The sequence below is a fragment of the Lactuca virosa genome, chromosome 2 (assembly GCF_052849685.1).
Source record: "Lactuca virosa cultivar CGN04683 chromosome 2, Lactuca_virosa_CGN04683_v6, whole genome shotgun sequence".
Classification (NCBI taxonomy): domain Eukaryota; kingdom Viridiplantae; phylum Streptophyta; class Magnoliopsida; order Asterales; family Asteraceae; genus Lactuca; species Lactuca virosa.
Genome location: NC_136427.1, coordinates 69890689 through 69906376, shown reverse-complemented (window position 1 = coordinate 69906376; position 15688 = coordinate 69890689). Strand labels below are relative to the sequence as shown.

The 15688-nt window shown below is 32.8% G+C and overlaps 2 protein-coding genes across 2 annotated transcripts; both read right to left on the bottom strand.

The window, feature by feature from the left end:
- Window positions 1-1588: 1588 nt before the first annotated feature.
- LOC145157494 (uncharacterized) lies at window positions 1589-2614 on the bottom strand. Its single transcript, XM_079076527.1, has 4 exons — window positions 2555-2614; window positions 2331-2512; window positions 1919-2251; window positions 1589-1862 (listed from the first exon to the last, which is right to left on the bottom strand). Exons 1-4 carry the CDS (start codon window positions 2612-2614, stop codon window positions 1589-1591), a joined length of 849 nt encoding a protein of 282 aa, XP_078932653.1.
- A 1053-nt stretch (window positions 2615-3667) lies between these two features.
- On the bottom strand, window positions 3668-5081 carry LOC145159160 ((S)-8-oxocitronellyl enol synthase CYC2-like). The gene is made up of 2 exons (XM_079078075.1): window positions 4361-5081; window positions 3668-4278 (listed from the first exon to the last, which is right to left on the bottom strand). The coding sequence occupies exons 1-2, from the start codon at window positions 5038-5040 to the stop codon at window positions 3813-3815; spliced, it is 1146 nt and encodes a 381-aa protein (XP_078934201.1). The 5' UTR covers window positions 5041-5081; the 3' UTR covers window positions 3668-3812.
- Between the last annotated feature and the right edge of the window lie 10607 nt (window positions 5082-15688).

Genomic DNA, 15688 nt, shown 5'->3' with positions numbered 1-15688 from the left:
TGTCAATACGATATCTTGTAGAATGAAGGAATATTTGATCACTTATCTTAGGACCAATGTCTGATCAGATCAGATTCTAGAGTTGCTTTGGGAAGCACCCTTTGTTATTTGATTTAGAAGTTATATTTGCAATTGTAATCATAGACTTATCCAAGTAGGAGACTATTGGATTAGGTGTCTAAGCCAATAACTAAATTGATATATACATGAATTAAAAGCAAAGTCCTTTTGGGTTGCCCTCTAACCTAGTAATTGAATAAAATGACTTTTGGAAAGAGAGAGACTGGTTTATTGATTTAATATATGATTAATAAATAGCAATAAGTGATTTATTAATATATTATGAGAATAAATATTAAGGAGAAATAGTATTATTTAATTAAGAATTAATAAAAAATTAATTAGAATTAATTTTGTGATTAATTAGATTAATTAAAAGTACCTAAGTTGTAATTGTTCAATAGTTAAACAAAAGGGTTCCAGAACCTTCTCCAAGGTGGTGGATGGTTTTGGAGGCATATTCTAGTGTTTCTAGAATATCCCTTAAAAATAATTAGGAGATTGAATAATTACCTAATTTGAAATAATAATATTATATTCAAATTAGGGTTTCCAAGGTTTCCTAGTGCAACTATAAATAGAGCCTTACCCCTTCATATTTTCGGCCACTCCTCCTCTCAAGAGAATAGTCAAAAATCATCTCCTCTCCTTTCTTTTATCAAGTTTCTTAGTTTCTAGGGTTTGGCTGTGAACCATCAGAGGCACGAGGTTTCTGGTGCTTGCTTCCAAGGGCTTTTGAAGAAGGATTTCATTGGTTATTTATAAGAATAATCAAAAGGTATGTAAACCCTAACCCTCTTATGAATTTCGATTGAGTTAGGGTTCTTGTGGGGTTCTTTGATTTTCATAGATTATAGCATTCAATAGTGAGAACATAGATCCAATTAGATTGCATGTGAACTTAAGAGTTAAGTTATTTTCCGCCACATGATTTTTTTGTAACCTATAAACCTGTCAACACCCAGAAGGTGTCACCTCATCATCCTACTCATACATTTGTGTTATAACACCAAATTTGGAAATGGAAAATACCAAATAACATGAGATAACACCTCCTATTTTCTATTTCTTTTTTTAATTTTTTTTAGTTTTGTTATTTTTCTATTTTTCCCATTTTTTATTATTTTTTGTTTTTTTTATTTATGTCATAATATTTATAAAATACATATAAAATAATAACACATCTACTTTAATTAAATCATTAATTAAAAATAACATTTAAAAATTAAAAATAAAATTTTAGTAAATCCTAATTTTTTTCCTAAATGATTCATCTTCCTTACCATCATATATATGATATGTCAAGTCTTCTCGAAGTTTCCTATGTTTTCGTTGATCTTGAATATCAACGACTCTATATAAATATTTCGTCGTCCCTGGTTGAAATTGTGTGCATCTAGGTTTTGTAGCCGAATACTTCGCAATATTTCGTCATTTATCTTCAATCATCATGCATTATGATACATGCATACATAATATATCGTAGAGTGTCCAAGTGATATGGTCATGCCGCTTGTTCAACTATATGTCATTTTGATTTTAGAACTCCGAAAGCATGTTCCACGTCCTTACGTGCTCCTTCTTGTCTTCTCCTGAAAATTTTGTCTCTTGGTTCTATTGGGTGTTGACACACCTTCACAAACATGGAATATGGTGGATATATTCCATCCATGAGGTAATACCTAAACTTATACTCATGGTCATTCACTGTGAAAGAAGCATCTGGTGCCTTTCCTGACAAAAGATCCTCAAATATTGGTGACTGATCAAGAACGTTTACGTCGTTGTTGGAACCTGCAACCCTGAAAAAACATGTCAAATCCATAAGTTTTGTGAAGCTACAACCTCTAATACCAACAAAGGCGCTCCAAGATGACCACTTGTGTATTGTCCTTTCCACGCCACAGGAGAATTTCTCCATATCCACTTTGTGCAATCAATGCTTCCAAGCATACCCGGAAAACCATGTCGTTGTTCATGCGCCGCATATAGTTGTTGCATATCGATTAATGAAGGTTTGCGTAAGTATTTGTCATCAAAGGTTTCGAAAACACCTCTCGCCAATCTATACAAACTTTCTCGTGCAGGCAACTCCCCCATAGCCATTAGCTTGATCGCAACAACACATTTTTGCAACCCTGTGAAACCATGCTTACCTCTCGCATCATACCTCATTTGGAAAAATTCATACCTAAACATATATTTAATTTGTAAAAAATGTGTATTTAGTCTATCTAAATACAATTATCTAAAAATTGTATTTACGATACCAGCTTTCCAATGCATTGGCTATCAGTTGAAACACATTCTTTCGCAAACGAAACCTTCTTTTGAAATCGCTAGGTTGGTAGACACAATTGTCCGTAAAGTAATCATTTACAAGACGTCTATGCCATTCTGCACAATCTCTATTTAAAGTCGTACGTCTTGTAAGTAGTGAAGTTGATTCTGTCTGTAGTAGCATGTCCGTAAAATATCAATACAACATACTCACAAAGATATTGTCGTCGTCGTTACCATCGTTCAATGGATGGAACAGATCAAAATGATCCATTTTTGTTTTGAATTATCGAAATTATATGTGGAATAGAAAGAGAGAAAAGAATAGGAAATTGAGAGAAATGTGAAATTGAGAGAAATAGATGTATTTTGTGGGTAAATGAGTAAAATATGTTATGGCAGCGTTATTTAGTGTCCATATCAGATTAACGGGGTAGGGCGTTGCCTATACGTGATATTCTTAACTATTATATTGTTAACTTTATTTTTCATAAATGCAGGAGAGGTTTGTTGAAGAGGTTGCTTTCACGTCTTAACATGAGGCATCGTAGTACTGGAGCTTTGGTGAGAAAGGCTAAACTTGTTTTGAAGGTCTTTGCACTACTACGGTCTGGGCTATCACCCACGGATATTACACACATATTTAATCCGGGGATAATTACCCTTGCATTTGCAATAAATTTTCGGCAATTGTAAAAAACCCTAATTAATTAAAACGTTGTTATGGTTACAATCCCCACCCATATCTCCGACACCATATTCTTATGAGATGATTCAAAATATGTTTTAACATATGCAACAATGTTGACAAAAATATCATCAACAAGAAAAATGAAGACTATACCAAAATCAGTATATATTCATAATGCGAACTTTCCACCGTTTGAACCAATGTTACCGCCTCAATTTGATTACAATGTTTATATTACTAATCCAAATCATGCACCAAAAATTTTGAAAATTAAAGAACCAATCCGGTGCTGATGATGATGGAGAAGACTTGGATGGAGAAAAATAGTTATAGTTTATGATGGAATTTGAATGATTAAACTTTGTATTGATTTAATATTTTACAATTATTTATGGATTGTGAAGTTTTTATTGTTTTATAAAAAATAAAAATATATATGTAGAATTTGTATCGGTTTATTTTATGAAACTTTTGGGAAATGTTACAAAAGTACTGTCGTTAAATCTATGCAAAGTTTTCAGCGACGACAATTGTCCTTGCTAAATATGTTTAACTTATGATATTATTGATAACTTTAGCCACATGCTAAAAGTAATCATTTTCTTAAATATTACTTTTCACCATTATATGTCATCATCGCAACAAATTATCGATTATTTTATTTCATAAATCAGTAGTACTGTATTTGTTTGTAACAACTTGGAAATAAAGTAATTACACATGGCCCATAATTAGCGTATTTATTCAAGCAAATAAAAATGATCTACCGTCTATGCAATACCTATGGAAGAATATTCATTTGCTTCAACCTCTCAACCCATACCACGATGCTAGCAAGTGTATTTTCAAACCCAACAAACCCAAATTCTCGACTCTTGTTCATGCTACAAACATGTTGAAACTCAAACTTTAAAATTGCATTAGATGCATCGACGCAAGTTATCTCCTCCAGCTTTGTCTTGTACAATCCATTTTCTTCAACAATTCTGTCCCAAACTTCTCCTTTATCCTTCATGTAATCAACAAAATCAAACTCGTCGTTCTCATCGAATGTTACAAACTTAACATCAAACACATCACAAAGCACTCTCCATAGCTGTTTCCATGTAAACACATCACCATTAGTGCAGTTAAAAGCTTGATTCTTAGCTTTGTCTGTCACCGCAGCCCATATTTGCTGCTCGGCTAGCACCCTAGCATCACTCGCATCCCAAAAGTGTTCCCAGCAGTACTTATTACCAAAATACCTACAAGATACATACAAACAAAAACATATATATTAATTTAAGATTATGATTCAAAGGAAGATCTAGATGATAATTTGCATACCTGAATGGATGGTTTTCGTGTTTGCATATTAGTGCATAAACTGAAAGCGTGAGAAGTTCATTAAAGAAACTTCTTGATGATGCACCAATGATTATGGATGATCGATGTATGGAGTATGTAAAGGATTCTGGGTAGGAAGCTACAATGTCTTCCAAAGCATAGTAGAAGTTTGGAAATGGTATTCTAGGGTAATCCTCTCTAAATGGAGGATCATGAGGAACAAGTTGAGCTGAAAGGGAAGGGTCAAAAACAGGACCCATATATTGTTTTGTTCCTGTTTGCAATGTGACATGCTTGAGTTTTGAGTCTTGAGAGGAAGTTAACGCGTTAAGGACATTGGAAAGCATAGTAGAGTTAAGGGAAATGTTAACTTCTTCACTTTCATTGACGCTTATAGCAACCCAAAAGAGATGAGTGACTTTGGAGGAAAGTGGAGAGAGGAGTTTTTGTGTGTCTTCTTGTTTTAGGGTGTCCAGAATGAGGTAATTGTTAAGAAGAGAGGATGGGAACCACGGTGGTAATGACCGCCGTGATACACCATAGACTGTCCACGGACCACCTAATGCTGTTGGCTTCTTTAAGGCTTCTGTTAAGGCAATACCCACCATGCCGGTGACCCCAACAATAAGAGCCACCGGCGAAGCAGGGTTTCCTTCCTCCATTAATGTTTGTGTATGCATGTGAGAGAAATAGAGATAGATGCAAAAACTTTGGTTAGAGAGATTACTTATATAAGACCCTCTCCAAATATCACTTCATTTTTAATTTTTTCATAAGAGATTTTCCAACCCCATTCTATTTCTTTCACTAGGTTATAACGGACATAGTTGATAGTAAAAAAACTTATAGAATAAAAAAACAATTTATTTAATCATATAATTACAAACAAAATATATAATAATTGATGTATGTATAATTAATATTTCAATTAATTTAAATTAATGACGATAAACAATCCTTATTAACCAACCGCAATCATATATATATATATATATATATATATATATATATATATATATATATATATATATATATATATATATATATATATATATATATAATTTTCTAAGTTATTTGTTTATGAGGTTTCTTTCAAAAACTTTCTTACTCCGATATATTTTTATTTACCGGGTTATCAAAAGTTAAGATCCGTATGCTTAGCATATTCTTAATCAAATATAATTTAATTAATTAATAATTATGGTGTGATAAAAGGATTTAATAAAAAAAACTAATAATCATCAATAATAATAATAAAATATATATATAAAAAGTTTAATAACGTAGATTTTCAAACAAAGAGACACATTTATTTTTAAACGGGGGTTAATAGTTAGAAGTTACTATTACGAAATTGTTCACGTCAGGATTAGAACTTGAAATCTTCAATCTAAGAAGCAAATCCTACACCAGTGTGACTAGTCCCACATATTATCATGTCAACTATGCTTCTCTACTTATGTTTGATTCAAATTTTTTTTTTTTTTTTTGGTAAAGCAAGAACTAAGATAATTTTTTGACGTCTGAATTATTGATGATTATGGTTGATTGATATCCCTATGTGTATACAATCACTAATATGTATAGATATGAAATCAAAATAGATTTATATGATTGAAAACTTTAACCTTACACATGAGAACACAATCAAATAATTTTATCATTTTGTCTAAACAAAAACATAATTTTCACCTTAAACCCTTAACCATATAATACGATATTATAAGTTAAAGATTTAAATAAATTTAATAGCTAAAATAAAACATAGTTTAAAAAATATTGGTAAAGAAGTTTATTAATATCTTTTTTCTTTAAAACCAATACCTACTACATACAATATAATTTTGTTTTATAAACTTACGGTCATTAATCAACATAATCAAATCTCCATTCATAATAAAAACCTCTCCTACATGCCACATGTCCATCTTTTAGATTAGCATCCTTTCACGTGTCTATTTTTTAGAGTCCAACCTTTGATTTTTGCTGCTCATCTTCTATAGAGAAAATTAAAAAAACACATTTGAAAATTAATCCATTTAAATCACCCACCAAATCATAACTGTATCTTCTCCAATTTCTCATATGCGTTTTGGAAACAAAATCATTGATTCAAATTTTAAAATATGCAAGATCATGAATGATTTATCTTCATTGATCTTCAACCCAATCTTAACAAATCGCGATTAAAATCTGCAACCATCTCCTTATTGTCTTTGTTTTCGTCCAATACACCCCCGACTCCCCTTTTCACCCATCGATTTTACTCTTGCTTCGTCTCCTTGAAAATCCTAGAAATTTGACTGAACAACCTGACCTCCACTGCTACACCCCCACCACCGCTTATGCTAATCAAAAACAATACCTAAAACACGATAGCCAAACCCACAACGTCTCTTCCACCATCACATGACTTCCATGACTACCTAACTTTCTGTTGTGTTGTATTCTATGCCACTTCCTTCTCAGTCTTTCCTTCTCAGGCATTTAACGACTATTCAAACAAGTGAATGTTGCAAGTGGAAGAACACTCTGATGTTATAGCTCTAAGTAATGGAATGATACATGTTCATATCTATATATCTTTTCATTTGCGAGTTTATTCGATTTTCTGGATGTTTTTCTCTTTTTTCATCTACGCGTTGATTAATTATCTAGCTTTGTTGGTATTTTTAAGTTAAAAACAATAATTTGAGTTCTTTTTTTTGGGCAACCAAACCTGTCAAGCCTCTTACTCCTGCAGCCTCTCTCGAACCTTGGAAACATCCACAGATCGCTGAAATAACACATTTATGCATTTCTTTATCCATTCCCAACCTGATTCTAGAACATGAGTGATTACCATTATGATTTCTCAGCTCACTGAATTATGCCCACCAGGTGTTTGTTAAAATGCCAAAGAGAGATATTTTTAGTTGCTATATCTATAATTTCTCAAGCACTTTTTTGTTATTATGTGAATTTGTGATACTGATTTATGTGTTTTATATATGTTAATATGCTGGTAAAATGAAACAGAAATTAAACATATGCATAAAGTAAAGAAGAAACCATATATCGATTGGTAGTTGTGGTGCTAATATGGTTGAAGTTGTGATTTTAACATGCTTCTCAATTTCATAAACAATATTTTTATTTGACTATGTGTTGAGAATTTAAAATAAGGTCGGATCAAATTTACTTTCAGTTAAGAAGGCGTTGTTTGGCTGTTTGTATTATTAAGAAACATGGAGTCACCCCCAGGTGGCTTTAAAAGGGATATTATGCAACTGAATTGGATATTGATCAACCAATCGTGTCTCTCATTAGGTTATAAGCTCTTTTCAACTGTCCCTTTTTGTAAAAGGTTAAAATAATGTATTATTACTTTAGGAAAGTTACATAAACCATTTTTCTCGATTTAGAACCATTATACTTTTTTATAATTTAAAAAGCCTCATTTCTCCTGGTTTTGTGGTTTGTTAAACATGCCCATTCACAATCAACTATGCAAATTCCACTTTGGAGAAGACAATGTTAGATACAAACCCTCACATGTAGTGTATTTCTACTTCTATATAGTTTCAATTTAAAGTTTAAAATTTGTTTGATGTTAACAAGCTAGTGACTCCATGTTTCTTAATAATATAAATGTGTTTTCCATTTACAATTTTAATTGTTTTATTATTATTTTATATTCCATTTAAATATGGGGTTTTTTTGTATTTCTCTTAAATGCACGAAATAACAACTACTTTCATAGTTTCTAATTTCTAGAATCTTTTATTATAACATTCTATTTTTTGGAAACTATTATTTATAGCATTCTACTTTGTAAAATAGTCAACCGTAGTGACCACGGGTTATAACCTAGTCAATTATATATATATATATATATATATATATATATATATATATATATATATATATATATATATATATATAAAGGACCATGTGAGACTCTTTTTTCGGTGAGGACTCGTGAGTACCACCCAACCAATTATCACACACGACCCCCATCATCTACCACCCATCACCAACACCATGACTACCTATCACCACCACCACAACCACGACTACACATCCCTATCACCACCCATCTCCACCACTACCACCACCCATTATTACAACCACCACCACCATATATGATTAAATTCATATAATCACATAAATCATATGTGATTATATGTATTTAGTCATATAAATTACATGTGATTAAATACATATAATCATATCTGATTATATGTATCTAATCACATATGATTTATATAGACAAGATTCGTTTTCATATTCCTCATTCAATAATTTCTCATGTATTTAATCATACCTTATTATATAATATTTAATCACATATGATTAATGTGAACAAAGATTTTTTATTGTGTTTTTGATTTAATAGTTGTTCTTGTGTATATAATCACATGCGATTATATGTATATAGAATCACATGTGATTATATGTATCGAATCACATATGATTTATATGTGATTATATATATATATATATATATATATATATATATATATATATATATATATATATATTGAATACATATAATCACACACACACACACACACATATATATATATATATATATATATATATATATATATATATATAATCACATGTGATTAATACACATGAAAAGTGAATCGAGAACGCAAAAATGAATATTTTCCATGTAAATCATATGTGATTAGATACAAATAATTATATGTGATTATATGTATTCAATAAAATATTATTTATGTGGATTGTATTCATTTTCGTGTATTTAATCACATATGATTTACATGGATAATATTTGTTTTCACGTATTGATTCAATAGTTGTTCTCGTGTATTTGTTTTCACGTATTGATTCAATAGTTGTTCTCGTGTATTTAATCACATGTGATTATATATATGTATTTAATCACATATGATTTATATGGATAAGATTCTTTTTTCCAAATAAAATAATATGTGATTAAATAGATATTATCACATGTGATTAAATGTATTTAATCACATATGATTAAAATGGACAAAGAATAATTATTGAATCAAGAATGTGAAAATGAATATTGTTCATATAAATCATATGCAATTGGATACATAAAATCACATGTGATTATATGTATTTAATCACATATGATTTATGTGGACAATATTTATTTACGCGCTTTCGATTTAATAGTTGATCTCGTGTATTTATTATTTAATCACATGTGATTGTATGTATTTAATCACATATGATTAAAATGGACAAATAACAATTATTGAATTTAGAACGCGAAAATGAATATTGTCCTCATAAATCCTATGTGATTGGGTACGTATCATCACATGTGATTATATGTATTTAGTCATATATTATTTATGTGGATTTTCGTCTATGATATTACCATTTAATAAAAAAAACATAGGTGTGTGACGAAATTACACAGTAAAAATTTTCAATATATAGGACCTTTTCAATAAAAAAAATGAACCACTAAAAAATATAAAACATATGGTAATTTACATGATTCACACTTTTGTTTTAATAGAAAAAGTTTGACGATAAACATTCAAATAGAAAATTAATTATAGTCAATTAATAGTTTATTGTCGAGTTTGGTGGCTCATTTATCATGTCAAGTAAAATTATTTTATAATCATAAAATATGTTTTAAACTTTTAACTGATGCTATAACCTTTTGGTAAGAAACCAGACAAAAAGTGAAGGACACTTTCTTTTAGTCGATGCCAACCACGGATGACGTTTGTTTATTTTAAAGAGATTAGCTTCTACATGATTTAAATCGAGCATATCTTGGATATTGTGTTCTTGCCTTTCCCTTTCAAAAATCGCAGCCATGGCTACCATCGTCTTTGTTTTACGGTACTCCCCTTTAATCTGACCTTATTTCTAGAGATATAAACAATGTACAGATCTGATCATCAGCGTTATCTTCAACGAGTCGCCACACTAGTCAAATCGCCATCGTCGTACCACTATTTCAGATCCGATGATACGAGATCTGATAGTCGCTTCAACGAGATCTGGTGGCCTTGGCCGTTGTAACAAGATCTACCGTTCGGGAAGATGAGAAGTAGATGAAGATGGTTTCGACGGTAGGAGGTGGTGAACAAGCAGATATAGAGAGAGTGAACGGGCAGAGATCTTGAAATGAACCCACCGAAGATCTTGGCAGCCAAAACTTAAACGTAGGCTAGCAAAACCTAACCCTAAAAGCTTCACGTGATGGCGGCGTTTGGCTGGTTTGTCGGACCACGCTCGATCGAGACACGGAACCCTCCTAAGATTGATTGAACGGTGTTGCAAGCCTCGAATGCCAGTCGGACCAGACGGAGACGCGTCATGCATACCACCACTTGCTTTTCAGCTCTCGGAATCAAAATCATGCAGTCAGATCTCCCCAATTTTACCTCAGCCGCGACAAAATTTCATTCCGGTGGGCATTTCTCTGGATTCCTAATCTGTATCATGGAGACCACAAACCAGATCTGGTGGCCTTCAACTTCAAATCGTGATCCGACGAAACTAGATAAGATAGGCGGTTCAGATGAGAGGAGGAGGTGAAGCAGATTCGTAGAGAGCGGAGAAACGACGTTTTCGGCAGTGGTCCGACACTTAGACGGCCGACGACGGTGATATGGCGGTTACGACGGCTGTTCGGTGCTTTTAATGGTGGTCTGGAGAAATGAAAGGCGCATACTAACATGTATACTAGTGGTGTGGGTGGGGTGGAGTTGGGGTAGGTAGGGTAGGTATTTTTTATTTGTTTATAAATAAATTGTAAAATTATAATAAATAATTAACAAAAGAACAAATAACAGATTTTTTACACTAATATTCAAAATTAGTGGTCCAAAATTATTCTCAAATGTTCTCCCAATAAGAAACGTTCTCAATTCAACATATATATATATATATATATATATATATATATATATATATATATATATATATATATATATATATATATATAGTGTGAGGTTCGATAGAGAACCACTATTAACAAGGAACTAAAAAACCAATTGTGATCGTCGAAATTTAAAGCGATCAACGCCTAAGAAATTGATGTACTCTTGTACATTGGATGAACATACACCAGATTATACCATAAAACTCACCTCTTTACCAAAAAATTTCACCACTTTTTTCGTTTAAATTTCTTTTTAAACCACGTTTCTTATCGAAAAAACCGAATATACCGTTGTTCACGATTTTTCGTCCTTTTTCCATAGAGATTCATGTTGATATATAAAAAACAAACTTTTTTCCGAAAAAAAAAGTCATTTCGTTTTATTGTTTTTTTAATATTTAAGTTTATTTTTATCCAAAGAAAGTAATTATACTAAAAATCTCAATTTATTGTCATCTACTAATAAATATCATCAATTAAAAAAACCAATTAGTTCAAATTGACATTTTGAATCTAAACTGTAAATATTTAAATTTTAACATTCACAATGTGAATCTAACTTACTATTATTCAAATTGTGAATCTGCACAAAATGTGAATTTACGCCGATTCACATTGTGAATCTGTACTGAAATTACGTTTTTTTACATCAATATGAGTCAATGTTTAAAAAGTATCAAAAAATATCAATTTTGATATATTTATTAAATTTTTTATATAAAAAATAGACCTTAACTTAAAAAAAAACAAAGAAATGGAGTGAGTTTTTTGAAAAAAAAAAAATCATTTTTTGTATATCAATATGGATCTTTATGGAAAGATGACGAAAAATCATGAACAATGGTATATTCAGTTTTTTTCCGATAAAAACATCGCCTAAAAAAATTAAACGAAAAAAAAAATAAGTTTTGTTATAATCTGGTGCATGTGCGTTCATTCTAAAAAGATTACAATCATCTATTTTGCTGTTGATCGCTTTAAATTATGACGTTTTATATTGGTTCCTTGGCTCCATAATTAATAATGGTTCTTTATTGAACTTTTATATATATATATATATATATATATATATATATATATATATATATATATATATATATATATATATATATATATCCATTCCCTTCGCAGAATCTCAAATCGAAGGAGGTTGATGGTTGAGGCAAACATTATATGGAAAGTATTTGATCTCTCTATCTCTATCTCTTTTTTTTTCTCTCTCTCTCTCTCTTTATATATATATATATATATATATATATATATATATATATATATATATATATATATATATATATATATAGAGAGAGAGAGAGAGAGAGAGAGAGAAAGAGATAGAGAGATCAAATACTTTCCATATAATGTTTGTCTCAACCATTAACCTCCTTCGATTTGAGATTCTACCAAGGGAATGGGGTAAGAAGAAGATGAATCCGAAAAATGAGCTGTGGATGGATATGTGTTGATGGTAGCAGTAGAATTTCACGCTTTTATTTAATAAATATAGTATCTTACTTTTGAAATTTAAATAATAAGCTAGTTTAGATTATTTAATTAATTTGGCTAATTATTAGCCAAGAAAGATTACTATAATGCCCATTATCATTTGATTGGTCCACACTTAGCCATACATTCACATAATATATATAGAGTTTATATATGAACCTAATATATATATATATATATATATATATATATATATATATATATATATATGAAAAAAATCAAATAATAACCACTAAAAGTTAGGATCCCTAAGAACCATTTAGTTAACATATAATTAAAAATATATTTATCATTTATTTCATTTATAAAATAAGAATGATGTAATTGTAAATACAGTCCATTTTTATAAACATGGAGTTAAATACTAAAACTAGATCTTATTAATATTTCTTATCCTCTCGTCATTCTCTAGAAAGTCAAATTCTCATTTTCCCTCCCTCCGTCTGAGAGTACAAGATCTTTGCGCAGGGACAAGGGTTGAAAACTTAAACCTTGAGTGAATGCTTGAGATCAATGTCTGCTTGATAATGGATGTTCAAGTCAAGATTGGAAAGACCAGTCAAGTCTTAGGTAATCAGTTCAGCAAATGATCAAGATATTAATTGAGAACAAGTAGATAATGATCAAGGTAAATTCAATAAATGAAGAACAAGAAGAATGTTTTTAATGTGATAAGAGTAAATGCCAAAATTAAGAGAAAGATCCGTAGTTGACTTGTATTGAATGCTCCTATTTATAGGAGAGAATGTTACAATGAGTTAACCCAGATGTTTACATAGGACCGGACAAAAGACATAGTCCTGACATTCTGATTGTCCTAATACAACTTTAGACTAAGTCCTATGAAACGTTACATCAAATACAAGACAAAAGTAATAAATGCACAAGAGACAAAATGACTTCTTTCCGGACAGGTATTGTTTCGGAGATGACAGTTTGATCCGGATCGACATACATTCTGGACATCAGGTTTAGCTCCGGAATGTGTTCCTCTTCAGTATGCTTCTCCTCTTCTTTTCTCCAGCTCCGGACAGGTTCTGGATTGCTTCTCCTTCGGAACCAACAGCCTTCGGAATATGTACTTAAGATTGCTAGAGGTTCACTTTCAGGTTCCAACAATCTCCCCCTAAGTGAACATAGCAATCCAGCAAGCTTTGTTCATTTCTTCCTTGATGAAGGTGTAGGCTCGGAACAACCATTCACGCACCGCAATGTACCAAGTCAGTTGACTTACAAACTTGGCCTTAACTTGTTCCGGAGCATCAGACTTGGATGCCCGGGATATGAACTTCTGCAGCGCTTTGGTTGGAACTAGGTGTTTGTCAAGGACTCGGAAGAAGTCCTTTTTGTTTGTTCTTCTGGTGGTGTAGACAAACCCTAGAACCGGTTCTTCAATTGGAACATCTGCAAGAATGTCAGCTTCCGGAAGAACAAAATCGATCTTTGCAACGAATTGTTCGGTTCCGTATAGGTGAGCAAGTTCGTAATCACATCGGCATAACTCAGCAACATAGTCTTTGAGGAAGCTGAGAGTTGCGTGGTAGGCACCCATACTGATGTCATCCTTTTGATTTTCTCTGAAGTAAGCAGCAAGAGTAAGGATGTCGTTCGGATTCATTGAAGGAAAATCCGCATCAGTAACAGTCCTGGGAGTTGGTTTGTTCCGGAGGAGATGGAAACGAAACAGAGGACAGGTCAGCTCAAATTTTACCAAAATTTTTCTTCCAAAGCCTTGAACTTTGGTGATCCTCTTTCTTGTCCATACTTCCTTGAAGGGTTGAGCATTCTTGGCGTAAAAGGTTTTGAGCCTTTCACGCTCTGTCCGGATGATCACTTCCGGATTATCGGTTGGGTGGAGCGGAGCAAACTTCGTGTAGAATTTGCTAAAAGGAGAGAGAGGAAGGTCCAGTTGATCAGTGTCATTTGCGGGAAGGTCATAGTAGAGTGCTGGGATGATTTCCTTGGCTTGAAGGATGCCTTCACGGAAAAGAGGAGAAATACCACGCATCAGATCAGGATGGTCTTTTAAAGCTTGAATCCGGATGCTGTCCTCTAGTGCCTTGTGAATTTCTTCCTCAGACCATCCAAAATTTTGTTTGAGGGGAGGTCCGGAGTGGAAGGCTTGTTGTTCGGAAGTCATCGGTTTCTTCCCTTTGTCTCTCTGAAGAGCGTCAATGACCAACTTCATATTTTCATCAATGATGAATTCCGGAGCTGGTGTTGGAAGCGGTTCTTCCAGAATTTCATCTGGGGTCCGGAGAGGAGAGCCCTGGTCAATTGGGGCTATTATTAGTTCCGGAATTGGAGTGGGAGACATCATGGAGGGAGTGGATCGGAAGGCTTGAGCTGTGAGGAAATATTTTGCCTTGGCCATTTTGACGGCCATTTCAAAGGCGTCCGGAAGAGAGGATGGCCAGGAAACTGCGGACCAGATCCTCTTTTGTTCTTCTGTTAACACCTTCGGAGCAGTCAGCTTTGGAGCTTGAAGACCGAGAACCCCTTTGGGAGCTTCATCCGGGATGTATACTTCATAGTCTTCATGATCTTCGTTTCCCTCAGTGATTCCCAGGATTCCGGAGACGATGTGAACATCTTCATCTTCGGAATCGAGATCCTCATCCCGGAGTGTGAATTCCGAGGCTGGTTTCCATCTTCTGCTTGGGCCTTCTCCCCCTCTTGCATCGGTAAATCTTGAAACCGGTGCAAGCGACAAGTCTTCCTTGATATCGTCAAGTTTGGAGAACACCTTCTGAAGACCTGTGGAGAGTTAGAGAGTAAGAGTGTCATAGGCGTCAGCAGTGGGAGCTTGTTCGGAGAGATGCTTGAAGGTGCTACTGAGAATGGTAATCATCTCATCAAACTTCCTGTTCGGAACATCAACAATGTTCCAAGTTGAATGCAGGAGTTTGATGAGGACTTGTTGGATGATGAGG